Source organism: Dendrobates tinctorius, unplaced genomic scaffold (genome assembly GCF_039654945.1).
Source record: "Dendrobates tinctorius isolate UK_male_01 unplaced genomic scaffold, ASM3965494v1 ptg000063l, whole genome shotgun sequence".
NCBI classification, from domain to species: domain Eukaryota; kingdom Metazoa; phylum Chordata; class Amphibia; order Anura; family Dendrobatidae; genus Dendrobates; species Dendrobates tinctorius.
In genome coordinates, this window is record NW_027361731.1 from 16207170 (window position 1) to 16228619 (window position 21450).

At 50.2% G+C, this 21450-nt stretch overlaps 2 protein-coding genes across 2 annotated transcripts in view; both read right to left on the reverse strand.

The window, feature by feature from the left end:
* LOC141094296 (uncharacterized) overlaps window positions 1-19580 on the reverse strand; it is a 50787-nt gene extending 31207 nt beyond the window's left edge. The window contains exon 1 of the mRNA XM_073580133.1: window positions 19431-19580. Coding sequence (XP_073436234.1) covers window positions 19431-19508 — 78 coding nt within the window. The 5' untranslated portion in view covers window positions 19509-19580. The remainder of the gene's footprint in view (window positions 1-19430) is intronic.
* LOC141094243 (uncharacterized) overlaps window positions 1-21450 on the reverse strand; it is a 1213871-nt gene that overhangs the window by 572271 nt on the left and 620150 nt on the right. The window lies entirely within an intron of this gene.

Here is a 21450-nt window from a genome sequence, read left to right on the forward strand (position 1 = left end):
CACCCTGGGACGAAGTTGAACAGGCACGAAGAGCTTATCCACAGGCATAGACACAGGAGCAAGAGACTGGGCCTCACAAATCTCCAGCTCCAACATCGAGGAAACACCAGCCACACCACCAGACTACACTGAAGAATGGAGGAAGGAGGTTCAGGAGGTGACATCGGGTCCAGGCTACGAGACAAGGCATCGGCCTTAATGTTTTTAGAACCTGGCCAAAAGGTGATAGAGAACTGAAACCGAGAGAAAAAACAGTGACCTTCTTGCCGTTCTCGGAGTCACTCTATTGAATGACTCAATAAAAGCCAGATTCATATGGTCTGTAATTACAGTGATTCTATGGACCCCCTTCATTCTTCAAAAACCAATTTAATGGCCAACAATTCTCGGTTCTCCACATCGTAATTCCTTTCTTCAACTTGACTAGAGTGGCAGGTCCCTGGGACAACACCGCCCCCACCCCCACCTCTGAGGCATCCACCTCTACAATAAACGGTTCAGATGGATCTGGTTGAATCAAAATCGGGGTGGACATGAAACATCTTTTCAACGCCAAAGAGGCCGCTACAGCAGGAGCCGGCCAATTCTTAACATCAGATCCCTTCTGAGTTAAATCTGTGAGGGGTTTGACAATTTAAGAAAAAACCCATATATATTTTCGATAATAATTCACAAATGCCAAGAAATGCTGGAGATCCTTAAGATATTTAGATTGCACTCAATCAACAATGGCCTGAAACTTTCTAGGGGGTCCATACAAAACCCCTCAGCAGACAAGATAAACCCCAGAAAAGACAATTCCTGAACAACAAATAAACATTTCTCAGATTTATCAAAAAGACAGTTCTCCCAGAGCATCTGGAGAAATGTACAAAAATGACTAATGTGATCCTGCTCACCCCCAAGTATACCAGAATATTATCGAGATAGACTACCATAAAGGGCCCAATGAAGTCAGAGAAGACATGGTTGATAAAAATTCTGGAAAACTGCTGGCGCATTAGTCAGACCGAAAGGCATAAACAAATTCTCAAACAGACCCTCAGAGGTGAGAAAAGCAGTTGTCCACTCATCCCCCTCGCGTATACGGATAAGACAGTATGCCCCCCCAAAGGTCTAAATTAGAAAACCACTTGGCCCCAGACAATTGGTTGTACAAATCAGGGATGAGAGGAAGAGGTTACGTGTTCCTCACAGTAATCCAATTTAGCTCTCAGAAATCGAGGCATAGGCGCAGGCCATCATCTTTTTTTTTTTTTTTTTTTTACAAAGCAGAACCCTGTCGTCACAGGGGACACATATGCCCTTTACGAAGACTCTGAGATGTATTCTTTCATGGCAGATCTCTCGGGACCAGATAAATTGCATAAACGGGCCTTGGACAATTTAGCATCAGAAACCAGGTCTGTAGTATAATCAAATGGATAGTGTGGTGGTAAAACCTCAGCCTCTTTTTCAAAGAACACATCCTCAAAGTCCTTCAGGTACTCCGGAATACACTCCAGACTGACAGATGACACAGACATAGTAATAAGGCAACATTTGGAACAATTAGGTCCCCACTTTACAATATCCCGGGACCCCCAGTCAATAACCGGGTTATGAAGTTACAACCAAGGAAAACATAACACCAGTCCGGCCGGGAGATTGTCCAGGACAAAGCATGACATACGCTCCTGGTGTAAGGCCCCCATCTTGAGGGTAAACTCCTCAGTAATGAAATTAACCCTGTTCTTAGTGAGGGGTGTAGAATCAATAGCCACAATTTTAATGTGAGTCTCCAACCAAACTGTCCCTAACTTATAGGTGGCCAACAATTTAGAGTCAATCAGGTTCGTGGAAGACCCACAGTCCACAAAAGCCGAAGTAGCAGTAGCACAGTCCATAACACCAAGTTCCACTTTTAACAGTACTTTAAGAGATGAGGAAAAAGGTACCTGTGAGTCTGAGCAACCTCCCCGGTAGTTACTCAGACTTAGGCGATTCCCGGCACCTTGGGAGTCGGAGGGCAGGAGGGACAGTCCTTCTTCCAATATCCTGGAGTACCGCAGTAAAACTAAAGCTTGCCCACTTGCCAACGTCTCCTCTCCTTTTTCTTGCAGGTAATGGCTCCCACTTCCATGGGCTCCGCAGGTGGTATGCGCTCTGGCATACCAGGAAGGAAAAGAGCCTCTCATTGCATGACTCTTCAATCCTGTAACCTCTGATCCATGCGGACAACCTGAGTCATGGCCTCTTCCAAAGAGCTAGGAGGAGGGTGAAGAGCTAGAGCGTCCTTTAAGTGATCTGACAGTCCCCTCCGGAACTGGCACCTGAGAGCCGAGTCGATCCAGGACACCTCTCGGGACCATCGCCGGAACTCCAAGCAGTACCACTCGGCTGAGAGCTTACCCTGAAAGAGCCCCATAATAGTGTCCTCTGCCAGCCTAACTTGGTCCGGTTCATCATAAATCAGTCCCAGAGCATCAAAGAACCCATCCACAGACATTCTTTCAGGGGCGGTAGGGGGTAAGGAAAAAGCCCAAGACTGTGGACCCTCCCTAAGAAAAGACATACCTATCCACACCCACTGACTTTCATCCCCCGAAGATAGGGGTCTAAGGGAAAATTACAGTTTACACCATCCCTGAATGTGCAGAATTTTTCCTTCTCACCGGAGAAGGTATCAGGTAGTCAGGGCCGGCGTTAGAGGCAGGCAGACCAGACAGCTGCCTAGGGCTCCCGCTCCCCAGGGGCCCCCAGCTAGCGGCACATCATGCAGCCGCTATGGGGCCCCTGTGAAGCAGGGGGGCCCGTCTGCCCCCAGCGCCAACTCCCCCCGCCGCCGCATTGAACTATACCGGCGACTGCCGGTACAGTTCAAAGCAATGATGGAGGAGAGCGTCATCTGACGCTCACTCCCATCATTCCCCGCTCTGCCTCTGATACAGCGGGTGCGCGATGATGTCATCGCGCTCTCACTGTGTGCCAGGCAGAGCAGGAGACAGGAGCCGGGAGCAGCGCGGGCACGAGGAGAAGGTGAGGAGGTTTTTTTTTTAAATGCAGCAGTGAGTACTGGACTGTGGAACCATTCCGGGGGGGGGGGCTGTGCTGTATACCAAGGGACTGTGCTGGGGGGCTGTCCTGTATATCATGGGGCCATCCTGGGGGGTGCTGTATACCATGGGGCTGCGCTGGGGGGGTGCTGTATACCATGGGGCTGTGCTGTATATCATGGTGCTGTGCTGGGGGCTGTGCTGTATACTATGGGACTGTGCTGGGTGAGGTGTGCTGTATACCATGGGGCAGTGCTGGGAGGTACTGTATACCATGGTGCTGTGCTGGGGGGCTGTGCTGTATACCATGGGGCTGTGCTGGGGGGCTCTCCTGTATATCATGGGGCCATGCTGGGGGGATACTGTATACCATGGGGCTGTGCTGGGGGGGTGCTGTATACCATGGGGCTGTTCTGTATATCATGGTGCTGTGCTGGGGCTGAGCTGTATACCATGGGGCTGTGCTGGGGGAGGGGTGCTGTATACCATGGGGCTGTGCTGGAGGGTGCTGTATACCATGGTGCTGTGCTGGGAGAAGGCGCTGTATACCATGGTGCTGTGCTGGGGGGGCAGTGCTGTATACCATGGGGCTGTGCTGTGGTGGCGCTGTATACCATGGGGCTGTGCTGGGAGGGTGCTGTATACCATGGGGATGTGCTGGGGGGGCTGTGCTGTATACCATAGTGCTGTGATGGGGGGCTCTGCCGGGGGGAAGCTGTGCTGTATATCATGGTGCTGTGCTGGGGGGGTGCTGTATACAATGTGGCTGTGCTGGGGGGTTGTGCTGTATACCATGGTGCTGTGCTGGGGGGCTCTGCTGGGGTAAGCTGTGCTGTATATCATGGTGCTGTGCTGTATACCATGGGGCTGTGCTGGGGGCTGTGCTGTATACCAAGGGGCTGTGCTGGGAGGGGATGCTGTATACCATGGGACTGTGCTGTGGGGGCTGTGCTGTATACCATGGGGCTGTGCTGGCGGGTGCTGTATACCTTGGGACTGTGCTGGGGGGTGCTGTATAATATGGGGCTGTGCTGGGGGTGCTGTATACCATGGTGCTGTGCTGGGAGGGTGTGCTGTATACCATGGGGTTGTGCTGGTGGGGCTGTGCTGTATACCATGGTGCTGTGCTGGGGGGGCTCTGTTGGGGGAAGCTGTGCTGTATATCATGATGCTGTGCTGGGGGGTGCTGCTGTATACCATGGGGCTGTGCTGGGGGGGTTGTGCTGTACACCATGGTGCTGTGCTGGGGGGGCTGTGCAGTATATCATGGTGCTGTGCTGGGGGGGCTGTGCTGTATACCATGGTGCTGTGCTGGGGGAGGGGGCTGTGCTGTATACCATGTGGGGCTGTGCTTTATACCATGTGGGGCTGTGCTTTATACCATGTGGTGCTGTACTGTATACCATGTGGTGCTGTACTGTTTACCATGTGGGGCTGTGCTGTATGCCATGTGGGCTGTGCTATATACCATGTGGGGCTGTGCTATATACCATGTGGTGCTGTGCTGTATTCCATGTGGGGCTGTGCTGAATACCATGTGGGGCTGTGCTGTATGCCATGTGGGGCTGTGCTATATACCATGTGGGGCTGTACTGTATATCATGTGGGGCTGTGCTGTATACCATGTGGGCTGTGCTATATACCATGCGGCTGTGTTATATACCGTGGGGGGGTACATTATGCATTAAATATATGGGGGAGGCTGTGTTATATAATATGGGGGGCTACATTATATTCTATGGGGAGGTGGGCTGTATTATATTCTATTCGGGGCTACATTATATTCTATGGGGGCTGTATTATATTTATTATATTCTATGGGGGTGATTACATCATACTCTGAGGGGGCTACATTATACTATATGAAGAGGCTACCTTGTATTCTATGGGGGGCTGCATTATATTCTATGGGAGGGCTAGATTATTGTTAGCGCTGCCTAGGCAAGGTGGAAGTCCCGGAGTTGACCCTCTGGACCGCGGCACCGAGGGGCCCCGGACGAGCAACCAGGTGGAACCGACCCCTATACAGGGATCGTTAGGAGCAGGTCCAGGGGTTCGAATGCCACGGTAGCCGGAACCAAGGGGGCGGCTCGGAGTGCGCTAAAGAGGAAGGCACAGGTAGGCAGGACCAGAGCAGTAAGGCAGAACTGGACCACCGACAGCAGGACGGGAACTGGAGCACGGACAACAGGACGGAGCAGGACCGGAGTAGGAAGGCAGGACTGTACCACAGACAGCAGGACGGGAACTGGAGCACGGACAACAGGATGAAGCAGGACCGGAGTAGGAAGGCAGGACTGGACCACAGACAGCAGGACGGGAACTGGAGCACGGACAACCGGACGGAGCAGGACCGGAGTAGGAAGGCAGGACTGGACCACAGACAGCAGGAACAGACACGGGTCAGGCAGGGCGTGCGGTGGTGGGTGCCGTGACAATTATATTGTATGGGGGCTGCATTCTACTTTATGAGGGGGCTACATTATATTATATTAGGGCTGCATTATACAGTACTATATGAGGAGGGCTACATTGTATTATATGGAGGGGCTACATTATACTATATAAGGGGCTGCATTATATTCTATGGGGGGGCTGCATTATACTCTATGAGGGGGCTGCCATATATTCTATGGAGGGGCTGCATTATATTCTATGGGGGGTTACATTAGATTCTGTGGGGTGGCTGCATTATGCTTTAAGGGGTGGCTGCATTATACTATAAGAGGGGGGCTGCATTATATTCTACTGCATGGATGGTTACATTATATTGTATGGTGGGGCTGCATTATGCTCTATGGGGTGGCTGCATTATACTTTATGTGGGCTGCATTATGGGGAACACATTATACTATGTGAAGAACTATGGGGTACATTATACTTTGGGAAATGAATTGTACTACATGGTTGACTGGTGGTGTATTATACTATATGGAGCACTATGAGGAGTGTATTATACTATATGGAGGACCGAGCAGTGTATTTTAATATATGGAGGACTAGGAGGAGTGTATTACACTATATGGAGGACTATGAGGAGTGTATTACACTATATGGAGGACTATGGGGAGTGTATTATACTATATGGAGGACTGAGGAGTGTATTATACTATATAGAGGACTATGGTGCACAATATATTATATGGAGGACTATGTGGCGTAAACTGTAGATGTGCTGCTGATAACATGATACAGTATGGTGATCTGTTAGTGATCCGTTAGTGATTGTTCTGTCCCCATCATTCTTTCTCAGACGGTAGAAAGATGCCGGGAAACCAGTGTTGAACGACTTCAATATTGTCGATCACACTCATTTTGTGACCTTAACTCAGCGCATGTAAATATAGTCGAAATGCTTCTGTGAGATGTGCAATATGTTAGCATTTAGGGCCCCATTTTAAACTTTGCCTAGGGCCCCACTTTGCCTAAAACCGGCCCTGCAGGTAGTTTAACAGATGGTTCAGGAGGGTGCAGAGAAATATCAGTCACCTCAATCGATTTACTGACAGAGGAAGCACCCCGGACTATCTTAACTGTCTCCACAACCTCACTCTGCACCTGCTTCTGAGAAGCAGCCAACGTCCTATGCTCCACGGATAATGCCTGCATCATCTGTGTCAGGTTAGTCATTTGGTCAGCCAAGGAATGCAGCGAATCCATGACCAGAAGGGAAAAAAAAAGTGCAAACTTTTTAAATGTAGGGTCAGTGGTAATGTAATGAAGCTACTTTGCAGGTATGTGCAGACTCTACTAGGGGGTGTTGGTGACAGAAGAGAAGTCGTCCCTGCAGCACAGTGCAGATGCACAGTGCCACTAAGTGGCAGTAGAGAGTGGTCAAAATGAGCCAAGTCAGTGATGGTCAGTAAGGGTAGTGTTTAAAGGGGAAAATAGAACTTTTGGTCAAATACAAGCCGAGGGTCTTAACTATACAGAAGCAGAAGTACCAGAGATGTGAGACAGAGAGCGATGTCAGAGTTGAAGCCAAGTCATACACAGAGGGGAATACACACCAGAGTAACACTAATTCAGGTACAGAGAACAGGTCAGACACAAGTACGGGAAGGCAGAGGCAGAAAGAACACTGGGGTATAACGGGTCAGCTGCTCAAGCCAAGGACCAAAGCTATCACTGACAAGGGCTTCCTGCAAGAGCACCAAGAAATAGCCACCCCCAAACCAAAGAGAGGCAGAAATAGTTATCCCTGCCATGACCAGGCCGGAAAAGGAAAAGCAGAAAGCAAACCCGACCTGGGTCATGACACAGATCTTAAATGAGCACTCATGCCTGAATTCCGGTCTGGGCTTTCATGAGGTGGGGGCCAAAGTTAGAGTCTTGGAGAGAGAGGTTCCAGTTCTCACCCTCGCGGTCTTGAGTCATGAAGGGATCAAGTCTGAGTCAACACATACTGAGTCCGACTGGGTACGGGAGATATGTCAAGAGATTTGGGACATTCAAGGTGAGCTGTGCAGCATCAAGGGGACCATTTCTGCTAATCCTCTAGCTGATCACCGGACCTCACGTGAGGGGAGGTCAGAGCGAGAAAGTCACTACTTTCAGAACATGTCATACTGTGTACTTAGCCCACAGAACGCAAGCGAGTGTTGAACCAGTGGTGGAAGGGGAAACATTTCAAGAGACTGTCCGAATCGAGAAAGGAGATGGTGTGCCCATTAAACTAATGCACCGCACGGTCGTAGAGTATACCATGGGGTTTCGAGCCTCAGAGGGAGAAGAGAATTCTGAGGATATTGTCTCTGAGAGACCCATTATCTGGGTTGAATTCAATGGGCAACGCATTCACTGCTTGATGGACAAGGAGGCATATTTCCAGAAGTTGCTTGCTAAAGAAAAGAAAACAGTATCCGACTGGTGGCGGCTAATCAACTGCCTATCCCAGGAGCAGGAGTAGTGTGGATGTCTGTCCGGGTGTGCAGGAACGATCTTGGCTGAAAAGGAATAGTGTTGACAAAGGGGTCCAGAGGCGGAGGACTCACTGAAACCCTGGGCATGAATGTGCTAAAAGAAGTGGGACAATTCTTAACTGAGGGCTCAGTTTAAAACAATTGGACTTGAGCCACACATGACCCAGCAAGTAAGAAGGTGTTCCAGCAACTAGTGCGACTCAGCAAAATTCAGAAGTTACCTGCTGACTCCCAGTATCTGATAATACCAGAATCCACAGTGACACTGTCAGTACTGTACTCACTATGCTGTTACTGGCCCATGTATCCTTAGAGGATGTGGACATCCATATTAAGCCTATAGAGGGAGAAGAAACCCGCATCCTGGCCAACGTGCAAAATGGATGAGTACCTGTGCGCTGTAAAAATTTAAGTGGAGCAATTCTACAGTTGGTGCCCCGACAAGAAGTGGCCCAAGTTTGTACAATGCTGGAAGATCTCCCCAGAGCTGAAGCTATAGGACTGACACCTGTGGGCAGAGACCCATGGACCTTTGCGGTGTCGCTTGTCAGGAAAACCGAAGTGAACCACTGGCTGGACTTCTCCTCTTGGGACAGATGGAGTCCAACTTCACAGAGTTAGATAAGTTGTGCAGGTTGAACAGTTATTACAGTGATATCGAGAGGTGTTTGCACAGCATCAAGATGACTTAGGGTGCATCCATGCTATTCCTCATGCGATCCCTACAATTACCACTGCTCTCATTCAAGAGAGGTATCGGCACGTCCCACCTCAGATGTACAAGGAGGTGAAAGAACTGTTGGCCCACATAATCCGCGAGAGCCGGAGTCCCTGGGCGGCCCCCATTGTGTTAGTTCGGAAAAAGGATGGTACCCTGCATGAGTTTCTACATGGACTACAGGAGACTGAAAGAGTGTACTCCTAACCCTTGCCCAGAATTGAGGAGTCCCTATCTGCGTTAGGAAGAGCCAAATATTTTTCCTCACTTGATTTAGCCAGTAGCTACTGGCAAGTCCTTGTGGCTGAGAAGAACTGCCAGAAAACAGCATTTATCCTCCCTATGAGCCTGTTCGAGTACAACCTGATGACTTTTCGGACTGACGAATGCACAAGGAACCTTTCAGCAGTTTATGGAAAAATGCTTGGCAGGCCTGAACTTTGAAGCTACTTTGGTCTATCTGGATGACATAATCATTTATTCTGCCACGTTTGAAGAGCATCTTCACTGACTGGAGTGGCTTAGTAAAGTGGCCCACGCCTACCGACCTGAGAGAACTGTGAGCATTCCTAGTACTGGCCGGCTACTACTGCAGATTCATACGGGACTTCGCCAAGATTGCGGCACCACTCAATGAGTTGATGCGGGGCATGGCTGAGGGAGCCAAATGTCAATCCATTCAATGGGGTACATGACAAAAGGAAGCATTTCAGGCATTGACAAATGCCCCAATCTTGACGTACCCTGACTTCTCACAGCCCTTCGTGCTGTACACCAATGGAAGCCTATAAGGACTGAGGGCACTATTGGCAGAGTTACAACAAGGAAGAGAGCAGGTGATTACGTATGCCAGAAGGTCACAGAGAGACAGAGAAAAATCCGGACAATTACAATTTGTTCAAACTGAAGTTGCTGGCGCTGGAATGGGTCATGACTGAGTATTTGTCGGGGTTAGAAATACACATATGGACGGACAACAACCCTCTGGCCTGCCTAGAAAATGAGAAGCTGGGAGCACTAGAACAGTGTTGGGTTGCAAGGATGTCTAAATACCAGTACAAGATTTCCTAGCAATCCCAGAATACGCACGCAGACCACTTGTCCCGAATCACCCAAGCTGGACTGAAGACAGATATAGATGAAGAGCTTGAGGGTGATGACATCCCGGATTTTAGGCAGTTTGCCACGACTGTAGTGACTGCTCATGAGTCTAGAGCAGAGCCCAGACCGATCCAAATTCTTGGCCGTTCAAGGGACGAGAGCATATTGTTATGGGCTGGCGGAACGCACCAAATAATAATAATAATAATACTGAGGTGTGTTTCCAGCCCGGGGTCCACCGTGCAGAGATGGTAATTGCTGATCGGTAAAGGCGAACATTATATGGCGGTACAATAGAGGAACACACGGTGTTAACTCCACCAAGTGTGTACAGGGGCGGATTCTGTTACCACACAGAGCCGTCCGACCACCAAACATAAATGCCGTAGCCTGTTTATGCTCACAGAGCTCGGCAATGGAAGCACTAGTGTATAGTCACAGGACTCTACCTCTTAGACACTGGGTTAGAGTCCCTCTAGACACACTAGTGATCGACACCGCAACTGCGGTGCCAAGAAAAGACAAATAACTTAAAGCGCCCTACGTGCACAACACTGCTCTGGCGGACGCCACTAACCACCTGGGCTAGGGCGGAAAGCGCTAGACTTGCGCACGGCGCCGCACTGGCAGATGCAGCCGCTTAATGCGGTACTAAAGGTGCCCAGAGCAGGACGGCACCGTATGGCGCTGAGTGTGGTGCTGTGAGATGTAGCACAGTGGCGCAAGACGAAGCCACTAATAGGCGCTGACTCTAAACCCTACAAACATGCGCATGCAAGGGAGGGGAGTTTTAATGAGTCAGTCACCAGTCTCATGCATCCATCATCAATCACACACATAGCATAAAGAGTCTATACTAGTACATGGCCGAGCGGCCATGCAAACCTTTTATAGCATCGTCCTTCCTGATGGTCCAATCCGAGCTGCTTGAGGACCTGAGCATGTGACCTCCGACCTCCAATGAGAGGTCGTCCCACGGGCATGCTCAGTAGGCTGCAAAAAGGACTTAGCCTCTGGAGCTGCTACCTGCTGGCTAGTGCGGATTGCTAAAGGTGAACCAGAGGTGGCAGCAGCAACCAACCTGACAGCACTAGCCTGAGCAAGACGCCGGGATCGACGCCTTTGCTGAGCAGCCTCCTCTGCGGTCGGGACTGAATGGGAGACCACATAAGGCAAGGCTGGGGTTTCCTCCTGTGCATAGGTCAGAATCTGATGCCTAACATTACCCGGCCCCCTCCCCTCCCTCCTGCACCTCGCTACGCTCAAAGGCCGCAATGAGCAGGGGAGCATGAATATTCTCCACAGGTTCCCAGTTCCTATCCATGACCCTTCTCGTCCACCAGGTAATACCTTTTGCCATGCACTACCTTACCCCCCACGATGGCATTCACCTCGTACTGGTCCGAGGACAAGCCTGATGTCCCGGTAGATGACTCAGAAAACTGGGCCCTTGAACAGGCTTAAGGAGGGACACGTGGAAGGTGTTAGTGATACCCAGGTGTGGAGGAAGGGCCAGACGGTAGACCACAGGGTTAACCTGCTCAAGGACCTTGAAGGGACCTATGAAGCGAGGCGCGAACTTAGTGGACTCAACCCGCAGCTTGATGTTACGAGCGGAGAGCCACACCAAGTAGCCAGAAACAAAGATGGGAGCGGGGCGCCGGTGTGCGTTAGCGGAGGACCGCATACTCTCCTTGGAGGCCCGGATGGCATCCTGAGTGCGGTCCCAAATGTCACGTGCATCCACCACCCAGTCTGCCACCCTAGAGTGGGTGGACAACACGGGCATGGGCACAGAAACTCGCGGATGCTGGCTGTAATTTAGGAGGAATGGGGTCTGACTGGTGGAGTCGGCCACAGCGTTGTTCAAAGCAAACTCCGCCCACGGCAGCAAGGATGCCCAGTCATCATGCCTGGCCGAGACAAAATGTCGTAGATATTATTATTTATTTATATAGCACCATTGATTCCATGGTGCTGTACATGAGAAGGGGTTACATACAAATTACAGATATCACTTACAGTAAACAAACTAACAATGATAGACTGATACAGAGGGGAGAGAGGACCCTGCCCTTTCGGGCTTACATGCTACAGGATGGTGGGGAAGTAAACAGTAGGTTGGTGGGTTGCAGCAGTTCCGGTGTTGGTTGAAGTGATATCACCGGTAGTGGTGAGAGAGAAGGAGGTAGCGGGGTCATTGCAGGCTGTAGGCTTTCTTGAAGAGGTGGGTTTTCAGGTTCTGTCTGAAGGATCCCAATGTGGTTGATAGTCGGACTTGTTGGGGCAAAGAATTCCAGAGAATAGGGGCTATTCGGGAGAAGTCTTGGAGGCGGTTGGGTGAGGAGCGAATAAGTGTGGAGGAGAGAAGGAGGTCTTGGGAGGACCGGAGATTACGTGAGGGAAGGTATCAGGAGATTAGTTCAGAGACATATGGGGGAGACAGGTTATAGATGGCCTTGTAGGTCAGTATTAGTAATTTGAACTGGATACGCTGAGGGAATGGGAGCCAGTGAAGAGATTTGCAGAGGGGAGAAGCGGAGGAGTAGCGAGGAGACAGATGAATTAGTGGGGCGGTAGAGTTAAGGATGGACTGGAGAGGTGTGAGGGTGTTAGCAGGGAGACCACAGAAAAGCATGTTGTAGTAGTCGAGGCGGGAGATGATGAGGGCATGCACAAACATTTTAGTAGATTGAGGGTTGGGGAAAGGACGGATTCTGGAAATATTTTTGAGCTGGAGGTGACAGGAGGTAGAAAGAGCTTGGATGTGCGGTTTGAAGGACAGGGCAGAGTCAAAGGTTATTCCTAGGCAGCGGACTTCTTATACTGGGGAAAGTGTGATGTCATTAATTGTTATAGCTAGGTCAGGTAAGGAAGATCTGTGAGATGGAGGAAAGATGATGAGTTCAGATTTGTCTATATTGAGTTTCAGGAAGCGAGAGGAGAAGAAGGAGGATATGGCTGATAGACACTCTGGGATTCTGGACAGCAGAGAGGTGATGTCTGGGCCCGAGAGGTAGATCTGAGTGTCATCAGCATAAAGGTGGTAGTGGAATCCGTGGGACTTTATGAGCTGCCCCGGACCAAGTGTATAGATTGAGAAGAGTAGAGGTCTTAAAACAGAGCCTTGGGGGACTCCAACAGAGAGAGGGTGGAATGAGGAGGTGGTGTGGGAGTGGGAGACGCTGAATGTGCAGTTGGAAAGGTATGAGGAGATCCAGGATAGGGCAAGGCCTTTGATGCCGAAGGAGGAGAGGATCTGTAGTAGGAGGCAGTGGTCAACTGTGTCAAATGCAGAGGACAGGTCTAGAAGCAGGAGTATAGAGTATTGTCCATTTGATTTGGCTGTAAGTAGGTTGTTAGTAATTTTGGTCAGGGCTGTCTCAGTGGAGTGATGGGGGCGGAAACCAGATTGTAGATTGTCAAAGAGCAAGTTAGATGATAGGTGGGAGGAAAGTTCAGCGTGGACGAGCTGTTCCAGGAGTTTGGAAGTGAATGGAAGCAATGATATTGGGCGATAGCTGGACATAGCGGTTGGGTCGAGGGTTGGCTTTTTACGGATAGGCGTGATTGTGGCATGCTTGAAAGCAGAAGGGAAGCTACCGGACGTTAGTGATAGGTTGAAGAGGTGGGTTAGGGATGGGATAAGTGTGGTGGTGAGGTTGGGGAGGAGGTGGGATGGGGTCAAGTGCACAGGTTGTGAGGTGCGATTTGGAGAAGAGGCGATTAAGCTCCCCTTCAGTGATGTTGGAGAGTGAGGTTATGGGATTTGGGCATTGGTCTGGTATACAAAGGGGTTGTGGTGGTTGAGTGATGAAGACTTGCCTTGTTTGGTCAATCTTGTTTTTGAAGTGTGTGGCAAAGTCCTCGGCAGAGAAGAGGGAGGTTGGAGGAGGCAGTGGTGGGCGGAGGAGGGAGTTAAAAGTTTTGAATAACTGTTTTGGGTTGTAAGATAGGGAAGATACGAGGCTTGTGAAGTAGGCCTGTTTATCAGAGGTATGGGCAGATTTGAAATCGAGATATGTGACCAGGGTCTGGTTGGCTCTCTCTACCAACCCGTTCTTCTCGGGATGATAGGCCGAGGAGAGATTTAGCTCAATGCTGAGCACGCTACAGAGCTCTCTCCAGAACCAAGGTGCAAACTGGGGACCCCAGTCGCTGACAATCTTGTCCGGCATGCCGTGCAGGTGGAAAATGTGCTTAATGAACAACACTGCCAGGCCCCGGCGACCGGAGCCACGGTCCTCAGGCTCTCGGATGGGACGATCAGCCGAGGCTCCTCCTCCTCCGATGACACCACAGAGCGGGAGAGAGCATTGGCCCGGACGTTCTTCTCTCCGGAGAGGAAATGGATGGTGAAGTGGAACTGGGAGAAGAACAAGGACCATCTGGCCTGGCGAGAATTTAGCCACTGGGCTGTCTGCAAATACACCAAGTTCTTGTGGTCTTTGAACACCTGGAAAGATTGACAAGCCCTATCCAGGAGGTGTTTCCATTCCGAGAAGGGCAAATTCATCGCTATCAACTTCTTGTCCCCGATGGAATAATTCCTCTCCGCCGGTGTGAAGGTCTTGGAGAAAAAGAAGCATGGGTGCTTCCGACTTTGCGTGTCCTTCTGGAACAGTACCGCTCCAGCACCGGCGGAAGGGGCATCCACCTCCAGAATGAAGGGTTTATCTACATCTGGGCGATGTAGAAAGGGAGTGGGAGCGAAATGGGACTTAATAGAGGAGAAGGCCTTGGAGACAGGTTCTGACCACAACTTGGGATTTGCACCCTTCTTGGTGAGGGCCACCAAGGGGGCTACCAAAGTCGAGAAGTGGGGGATGAATTGGCGATAGTAATTTATGAACCCCATAAAGCGCTGCACCGCTTTGAGAGAATGAGGCTCCTGCCAATCCATCACCGCCTGTAGCTTGGCAGAATCCATGGCCAATCACTGGGCAGAGATGATATAGCCCAGGAAAGGAAAGGACTCCTTCTCAAACACACACTTCTCCAACTTGGTGTATAGGGAGTTTGCCCGTAGGAGGTCGAAAACTCTGCAAACATCTCTCCGGTGAGAGTCAATATCTGGAGAGTAGATGAGGATATCATCCAGATAGTCTACAATTGAGGTGGTGAGCATACCCCGGAAGATGTCGTTTACAAAGTCTTGGAAGACAGCTGGAGCATTACAGAGCCCGAAGGGCATCACCAGGTATTCATAGTGCCCGTCCTTGGTGTTAAAAGCAGTCTTCCATTTGTCCCCCTCACGGATGCAAATCTGGTTGTAAGCCCCCCCCGAAGATCAAGTTTAGCAAACACTCTCGCTCCCCGTAGCCAAAACTGGGTGCCATCCTAAACCTCTGCCTGCACTGGGACCGCTCCAACCTTCGCTCCGAAAAACGAAGGTCTATGCAGGTGGAGATTGTGACAAGCTCCTCCAGGGTGGCGGGAATCTCCCTGGTGGCCAGCGCATCCAGAACACTGGAATGAGGGTCTTATCTGACCACTCCAGTTCTGAAACCTGCGTCCGGAACTGGATGGCATAATGGCTGACCAGAGACAACCCCTGCGATAATGCCAGCAGCTGGAGCGCAGTATCATGGGTGACTCGCGGTCCCAAAAAGACCTGCTTCAGAGTGCCCAAGAACTGCGAGGCACTCTGCATCACATGATCACCATGCTCCCACAGCGGTGTGGCCCACTCCAGAGCCCTTCCCGACAAAGGGAAATAAAAAATCCCACTTTAGCCCGCTTGGAGGGGAATCGTGCAGCCAGCAGCTCCAGCTGTATGGTACACTGGCTCACGAAACCCCTACAAGCACTATCGACCGTGAACTTCTCAGGCAATGGGAGGCTGGATATAGTCGGGGCAGGGAAGGCAGAGGACACACGGGAGACAGCCTCCGTGGCTGCCTGAACAGCGACCGCGGTAACATCCACAGCTGAGGCTGAGCGCTCGAGAGCCGCCAACCTGTCCTCCAGCTGCTGGATGTACCGCTGCAGTCACTGTTCGTCCGCCATTACTAGCCAGACCCTGGTGCTAGTATAATGTTACGGGCTGGCAGAATGCACCAAATAATAAAGAAAGTATTGAGGTGCGTTCGCAGCCCGGGGTCCACCGCAGAGATGGTAACTGCTGCTCGGTAATGGTGAACGTTATATGGCGGTACAATAGAGGAACACACAGGGTTAACTCCACCTAGTGTGTACAGAGGCGGATTCTGTTACCTCACAGAGCCGCCCGACCACCAAACACAAATGCTGTAGCCTATTTATGCTCACAGAGCTCGGCAATGGAAGCGCTATTGTATAGTCACAGGACTCTACCCCTGAGACACTGGGTTAGAGTCCCTCTAGACATACTAGTGCTCGACACGGCAACTGCGGTGCCAAGAAAAGACAAATAACTTAAATTAATCACCCTACGTGCGCACAACACCACTTTGGCGAATGCCACTAACCACCTGGACTAGGGCGGAAAGCACTAGACTTGCGCACGGCGCCGCACTGGCAGATGCAGCCGCCTAATGTGGTACTGAAGGTGCCCAGAGCAGGACGGCACAGTATGGCTCTGAGTGTGGTTCTGTGAGATGTAGCACAGTGGCGCAAGACGAAGCCACTAATAGGTGCTGACTCTAAACCCTAAACCCTACAAACATGCGTATCCAAGGGAGGGGAGTTTTAATGAGTCAGTCACCAGTCTCATGCATCCATCATCACTCACACACATAGCATAAAGAGTCTATACTAGTACATGGCCGAGAGGCCATGCAAACCTTTTATAGCAGCGTCCTTCCGGGACCTTCCTGATGGTCCAATCCGAGCTGCTTTAGGACCTGAGCATGTGACCTCCGACCTCCAATGAGACGTCGTTCCATGGCCATGCTTAGTAGACTGCAAAAAGGACTTAGCCTCTGGAGCTGCTCACTGCTGGCTAGTGCAGATTGCTAAAGCTGAACCAGAGGTGGCAGCAGCAACCAACCTGACAGCACTAGCCTGAGCAAGACACTGGGATAGACGCCTTTGCTGAGCAGCCTCCTCTGCGGTGAGGACTGAATGGGAGACCTCAGAAGGCAAGGCTCGGGATTCCTCCTGTGCAGAGGCAGGAACCCGGCGCCTAACACATACACTTGCAATAGTCTGATCCGGAGCTGACAAGGCTGAGGAAGTTTGTCGCTCTGGTGCAAAGGACTGATCAGGAAGCTAGGGCTGCTTCACCCTCAAGTACCCTGCAGATCTTGGGCCAGTGGAGAAGGCTCTTCCTGAAAGATGGCCTGCTGTGCAGAAAGATTCAACTCCCTTGAGAATTCGATGTTACCTGGCAAGTAGTGGCTCCAGAAGCGCTGATAGTACAGCTGGCTAAAGCTTATGAGAGGGGAGCCCACTGCAGTGTAGAGAAGACCTTTAGGGCCCTGTAATGACTAGCATACTGGCCTCAACTACGGCAGAAGGTCGAAGGAGTTTGACAAATATGTCACGATTGTAAGCTGAACAAACCCCGGAACAGAGGGCTCCTATTCAGGCTATCTGAATCTCTGCACCTTTAGAGGTCCCGATGATTGACTATCTGATGATCGGAACTTCATACAATGGCTGCAGGTATTGATTGGTGATGACTGATCACTTCATCTAGTTCATGGTGGTGACTCCCACCCTGGATCAAAATTACAAGCTTGTAGAAAGAGCACGACACTCAGGAATAGCTCGGTTATCGGTGCTCAAGTTGGGTGTCCAACGCATCACATCAAAATGACAAAAATCTTGGCACTCAATGTGTGAAATATTCAGATACTTTTTATTTCAGAAAAAGTATCTGAATATTTCACACATTGCGTGCCAAGATTTTTGTCATTTTCCCACCCTGGATCAGACAGCCGAAGCTGCAGACATAGCCATCTGTCAGAACTTCATTGCATATATGGATGCCAGAAGCAAATTCATTCTAACCAAGGGGCCTGTTTCCAGAGATGAGTGATGGCTGAAGTGTATTGTATCTAAGGAAATGACAAATCCAGACCCTGGTTGAGCAGAAGTTTTGGGAAGTTGAATATTCAAATAGATCCCCAGTGTCAGGAGGACAACTTCAGCCAGGGGATCGTGTATTGGTGTAGACCAAACGACCTGGGAACAAGTTGGATCATCGTTGGGAGGTGGTACCCTACCGAGTGGTAAAGAAAATTCACCCAAATAACTCAGTCTCCAAGATTTTTCCTGAGGAAGATGAAGTCGTAACACCTTGGGTCTTGCACAGGAATAAGCTGCGACCCTGCTCTTCTGAAGCAGAAGAACGTAACAAGGCTGGGCTCCCATCAGAAGTGGCTGAGGTCACGCAAAGCGGAGTCTTAGAGGAAGTGAAAGAATTCCTTGCAGGGCCGATGAGTTCACTGGAGATGCCATTGCTGCTCTCAAGTGGGAGAGAAAACTAACTTGGAGTCAGTTTACAACCTCCAGTAGCTGAGTCTCCAGGTACCCCAGACGTGCCTCTACAGGAAAAGCTTGGTAGGACTGAGATGGTCAATACCGCAATTCCCCTGTCTGGTCCCACATACATCAGGAAACCAAGGAGTTCAACTGTTGGCCGAACTCAGCCTACCTGTGGGGAAATTTCAAACTCGAAAGAATTACACTCACATGAGGACTGACGAGCAAAAAGGGGGGAGGAATGTAACAAGTAGCCATGAGATACCTGGAGGACTCTTGCAGGAGGTGCCATTGATGAGGAGAGGCTGCCATCTGCTTGTCAGCTGAAATCAAGTGAAACCAAAGTATGCTAGAAGGTTTGCAACTGGAGTGACCTCATATACTGGACTGGATCAGGTGACCCACAGGAAAAACTTACCTGCTATAAATGCTCTGCACACTCATGCATGAGGAAATTTGGTGCCAGGAAAGAGTGTGGGGCAGACATGCTCCAGAAACACCGCTGAGACTAGCGTTGCAGGCATCAGGGGAAGTCTACGCCACCTTGGTGTTGTTCATCGCTTGGCAAGGTCTGGATTCCCCAGAAGATATTCCCAAGAATGGCTTACACTGGTCAGATACAGAAGCTGCGCCCTGCGCTGGTCAAGTCTCTGAGGTCTGACTATGCCTGTCAAGAGATGACGCCCAGTCCTCTTTGCGTTGAACCTGAGGGACTTCCGCCGATAGTCAAGCCGAGGAGACCCGTGTGGAGAATGCGACAGAAGAGGAACGTCAGCGATTGAGGAGGAACGGTGCAGATAAGCAGGGCCATCACTTCCAGTTATCAATGGTCAGCTGGGATTAGGAGTAATGGTTGGGAGGGGGTGGGTTGGTGCGTGGGAGGCTCAATGTGCTTTAATAGACTGCATGAGGAAGAAACTCGCGGCCTAGCGGGAAAACCCGGTGACCCCCGCTAGGGCCAGAGCTTTGAGTGAGAACTCACGTGGTGACTCCCAAGCATGGGCGCACCACCTTTGTGAAAAGGACACAAGTGTTACATAGTGAAAGACTTTCTTGTTTATTCTAATCCTGTTGTTATTCCCTCTGCTGTAAGATTGCATAGCTACTAACACTAATTGATTAAAAGTTACTGCTGTATATAAATAGCATTATATCACCCCCTGGCTGTTTCCACCTCGTGATCTCTGCTCGTTACATCCAGACACCTGCATTACAATGTAATGTGACGTCATCAGAATCTCTCACCTCTCCAGTAATCCGGAAGAGGATCTCTAGGGTGAGGTGTAATATCCTCTCCGCCATCTTGTCTCTGTCCATATCCATCCTTGAAGGGTCAAGGCAGATTTTGTAGTAGATGTCAATGTGAAAGATAATATGTATCAGGGACCTGAATGGAAAGAAGGTGAAATTATGTAATATCATCCAAAATACTATGGAAAAAACCCCAACAAATTACTGGGTTGGTGCTGCTAGCTGAGAGCAATAACCTGATGTGTAAAGTTCAGATTGTAACACCATTACAGACACCTCTTCATGGTCTTCCCTCTCACTCCATGCAAGGACGCCGGCATATTCACGGCCCCAGTCACGCAGTGGTCCCCGGCATGTTCCCTGCTTCCAGGCCTGTGTGTGTGCATCGCACCTCGCAGTGCGCGCTCCCATGTTCTTAAGGGTGCTGCTTTTCCACATAGTAAAATGCCTCCAGACAACAGCTGGGAGGCATTTAGTTTAAGAGTACACCTGCAAGATGGATCCCAACCAATAGCTGGGAGGCATCTTGTTTTAAAGGCACCTTCCCCAATAGGGTGATGTCAAGCACTACAGTGAATTATTAGTATGTGAGGGGGTATCTGAGTGAAATTGTGAGTTCCCCTGGTACTGATGTGGCCAATGTCCTGAACCCGTAGTCCATGGTCATTGTGCGGACAGTCCTGAATCCGAAGTCCCTGATCCTGGTGAGGCCAGTTCCTGAACCTTGTCCTTGGTCCTAGTGCGGCCAGTGCCTGAACCTTGTCCACGTCCTGTAAGTGGCCAGTCCCTGAATCAGTAGCCGAGACCTGTGTGTCTGAATGTGTGATATCAGAGTCCCCCGTATACCCGGACTGCTACAACCAGTATCTGAATTAGTCAGGAGTCACACTTGTGAGTGTGATGCGAGAAAACCGCACGAGTCTCTCACATCAATACCTGGCACTGCCGCCGACACTCGGGACTAGAGTGTGCGGCTGTATGTATTTCTATGCAGCTGCACATTCCGGTTCCGAGTGCCGGCGGCAGAGCCGGGTATTGATGTGAGAGAGTCGTGCATGTTTCTCGCATTACACTCGCTAGTGTAACCCCGACCTTAGTCTGTGTCAGTAACCACTCTATAGAGGATCCAGAATTTAGTAGTCTGAAAGGAGCCCTAGTCCTATCCGTGTCTGCGTACCTGACCCGTGGGGTAAGCAGCTGCAATACCGTGGTACCTGGTGGCTACCTGCAGCCAAGCCTTACTCCACCATCAGGAGCTCCAGTAAACACCTGGTAGCCGGCTACGCCCCTCCTAGCTAAGCCCGGCACAGTGGGTCCAGGAACCATATGCGCAACCTGCGTGCGTAACACAGACATCAAGTATCTTTCTTCAGTTGGGATCACAAAAAAGTTAAAAATGATTATAGATTAAGGGAATATTGAATAATACAATTCAATACACGGCCTATTGGTTTCTGCTGGAAATCCAAAGAGAAAGAGAGACAAACTATGTATAGCCACCATGGGAAAATTCCTGACATGCCCATAACTGCACCCATAGCCAGACCCATTTACCATTTTTTCCTACCCTGGCCGGAGGAGATATCAGAAGGAGGCATGACGGCAGTCAGGGACATTCAGCAGACTGCCCGGGATGACAGGACATAGACCCAAATCTGGGGCTGTTCTGCTGTATTCTGGATGGTTGGGACCTATGGATTTATTGTTCATTCCTACATAGTTGTAGCAGCCAGAACATTTTCATTTTTACATAAGGTTCACTATATGAGGTTTTGTGTTGTGAAATCCCTTGCTCGAATTTCTGAGCCGAAGCTCCCTTTGCTCCCTCTGGTGGTTACTGAGAGTAGTGGAGCTGGCCAGGTGGATGGAGGTTCTCCACCTGATGATGATAACTGGGAATCTGGGATTGCTGGCGAGGAGCATATAATGGAGCTGGCTGCCCTTGAAGGTTGCTGATGATTTTTCCCTCAGTGTGCATTTGGAGCTGTTTTGACCCCTGCCTGATCTGCATGTT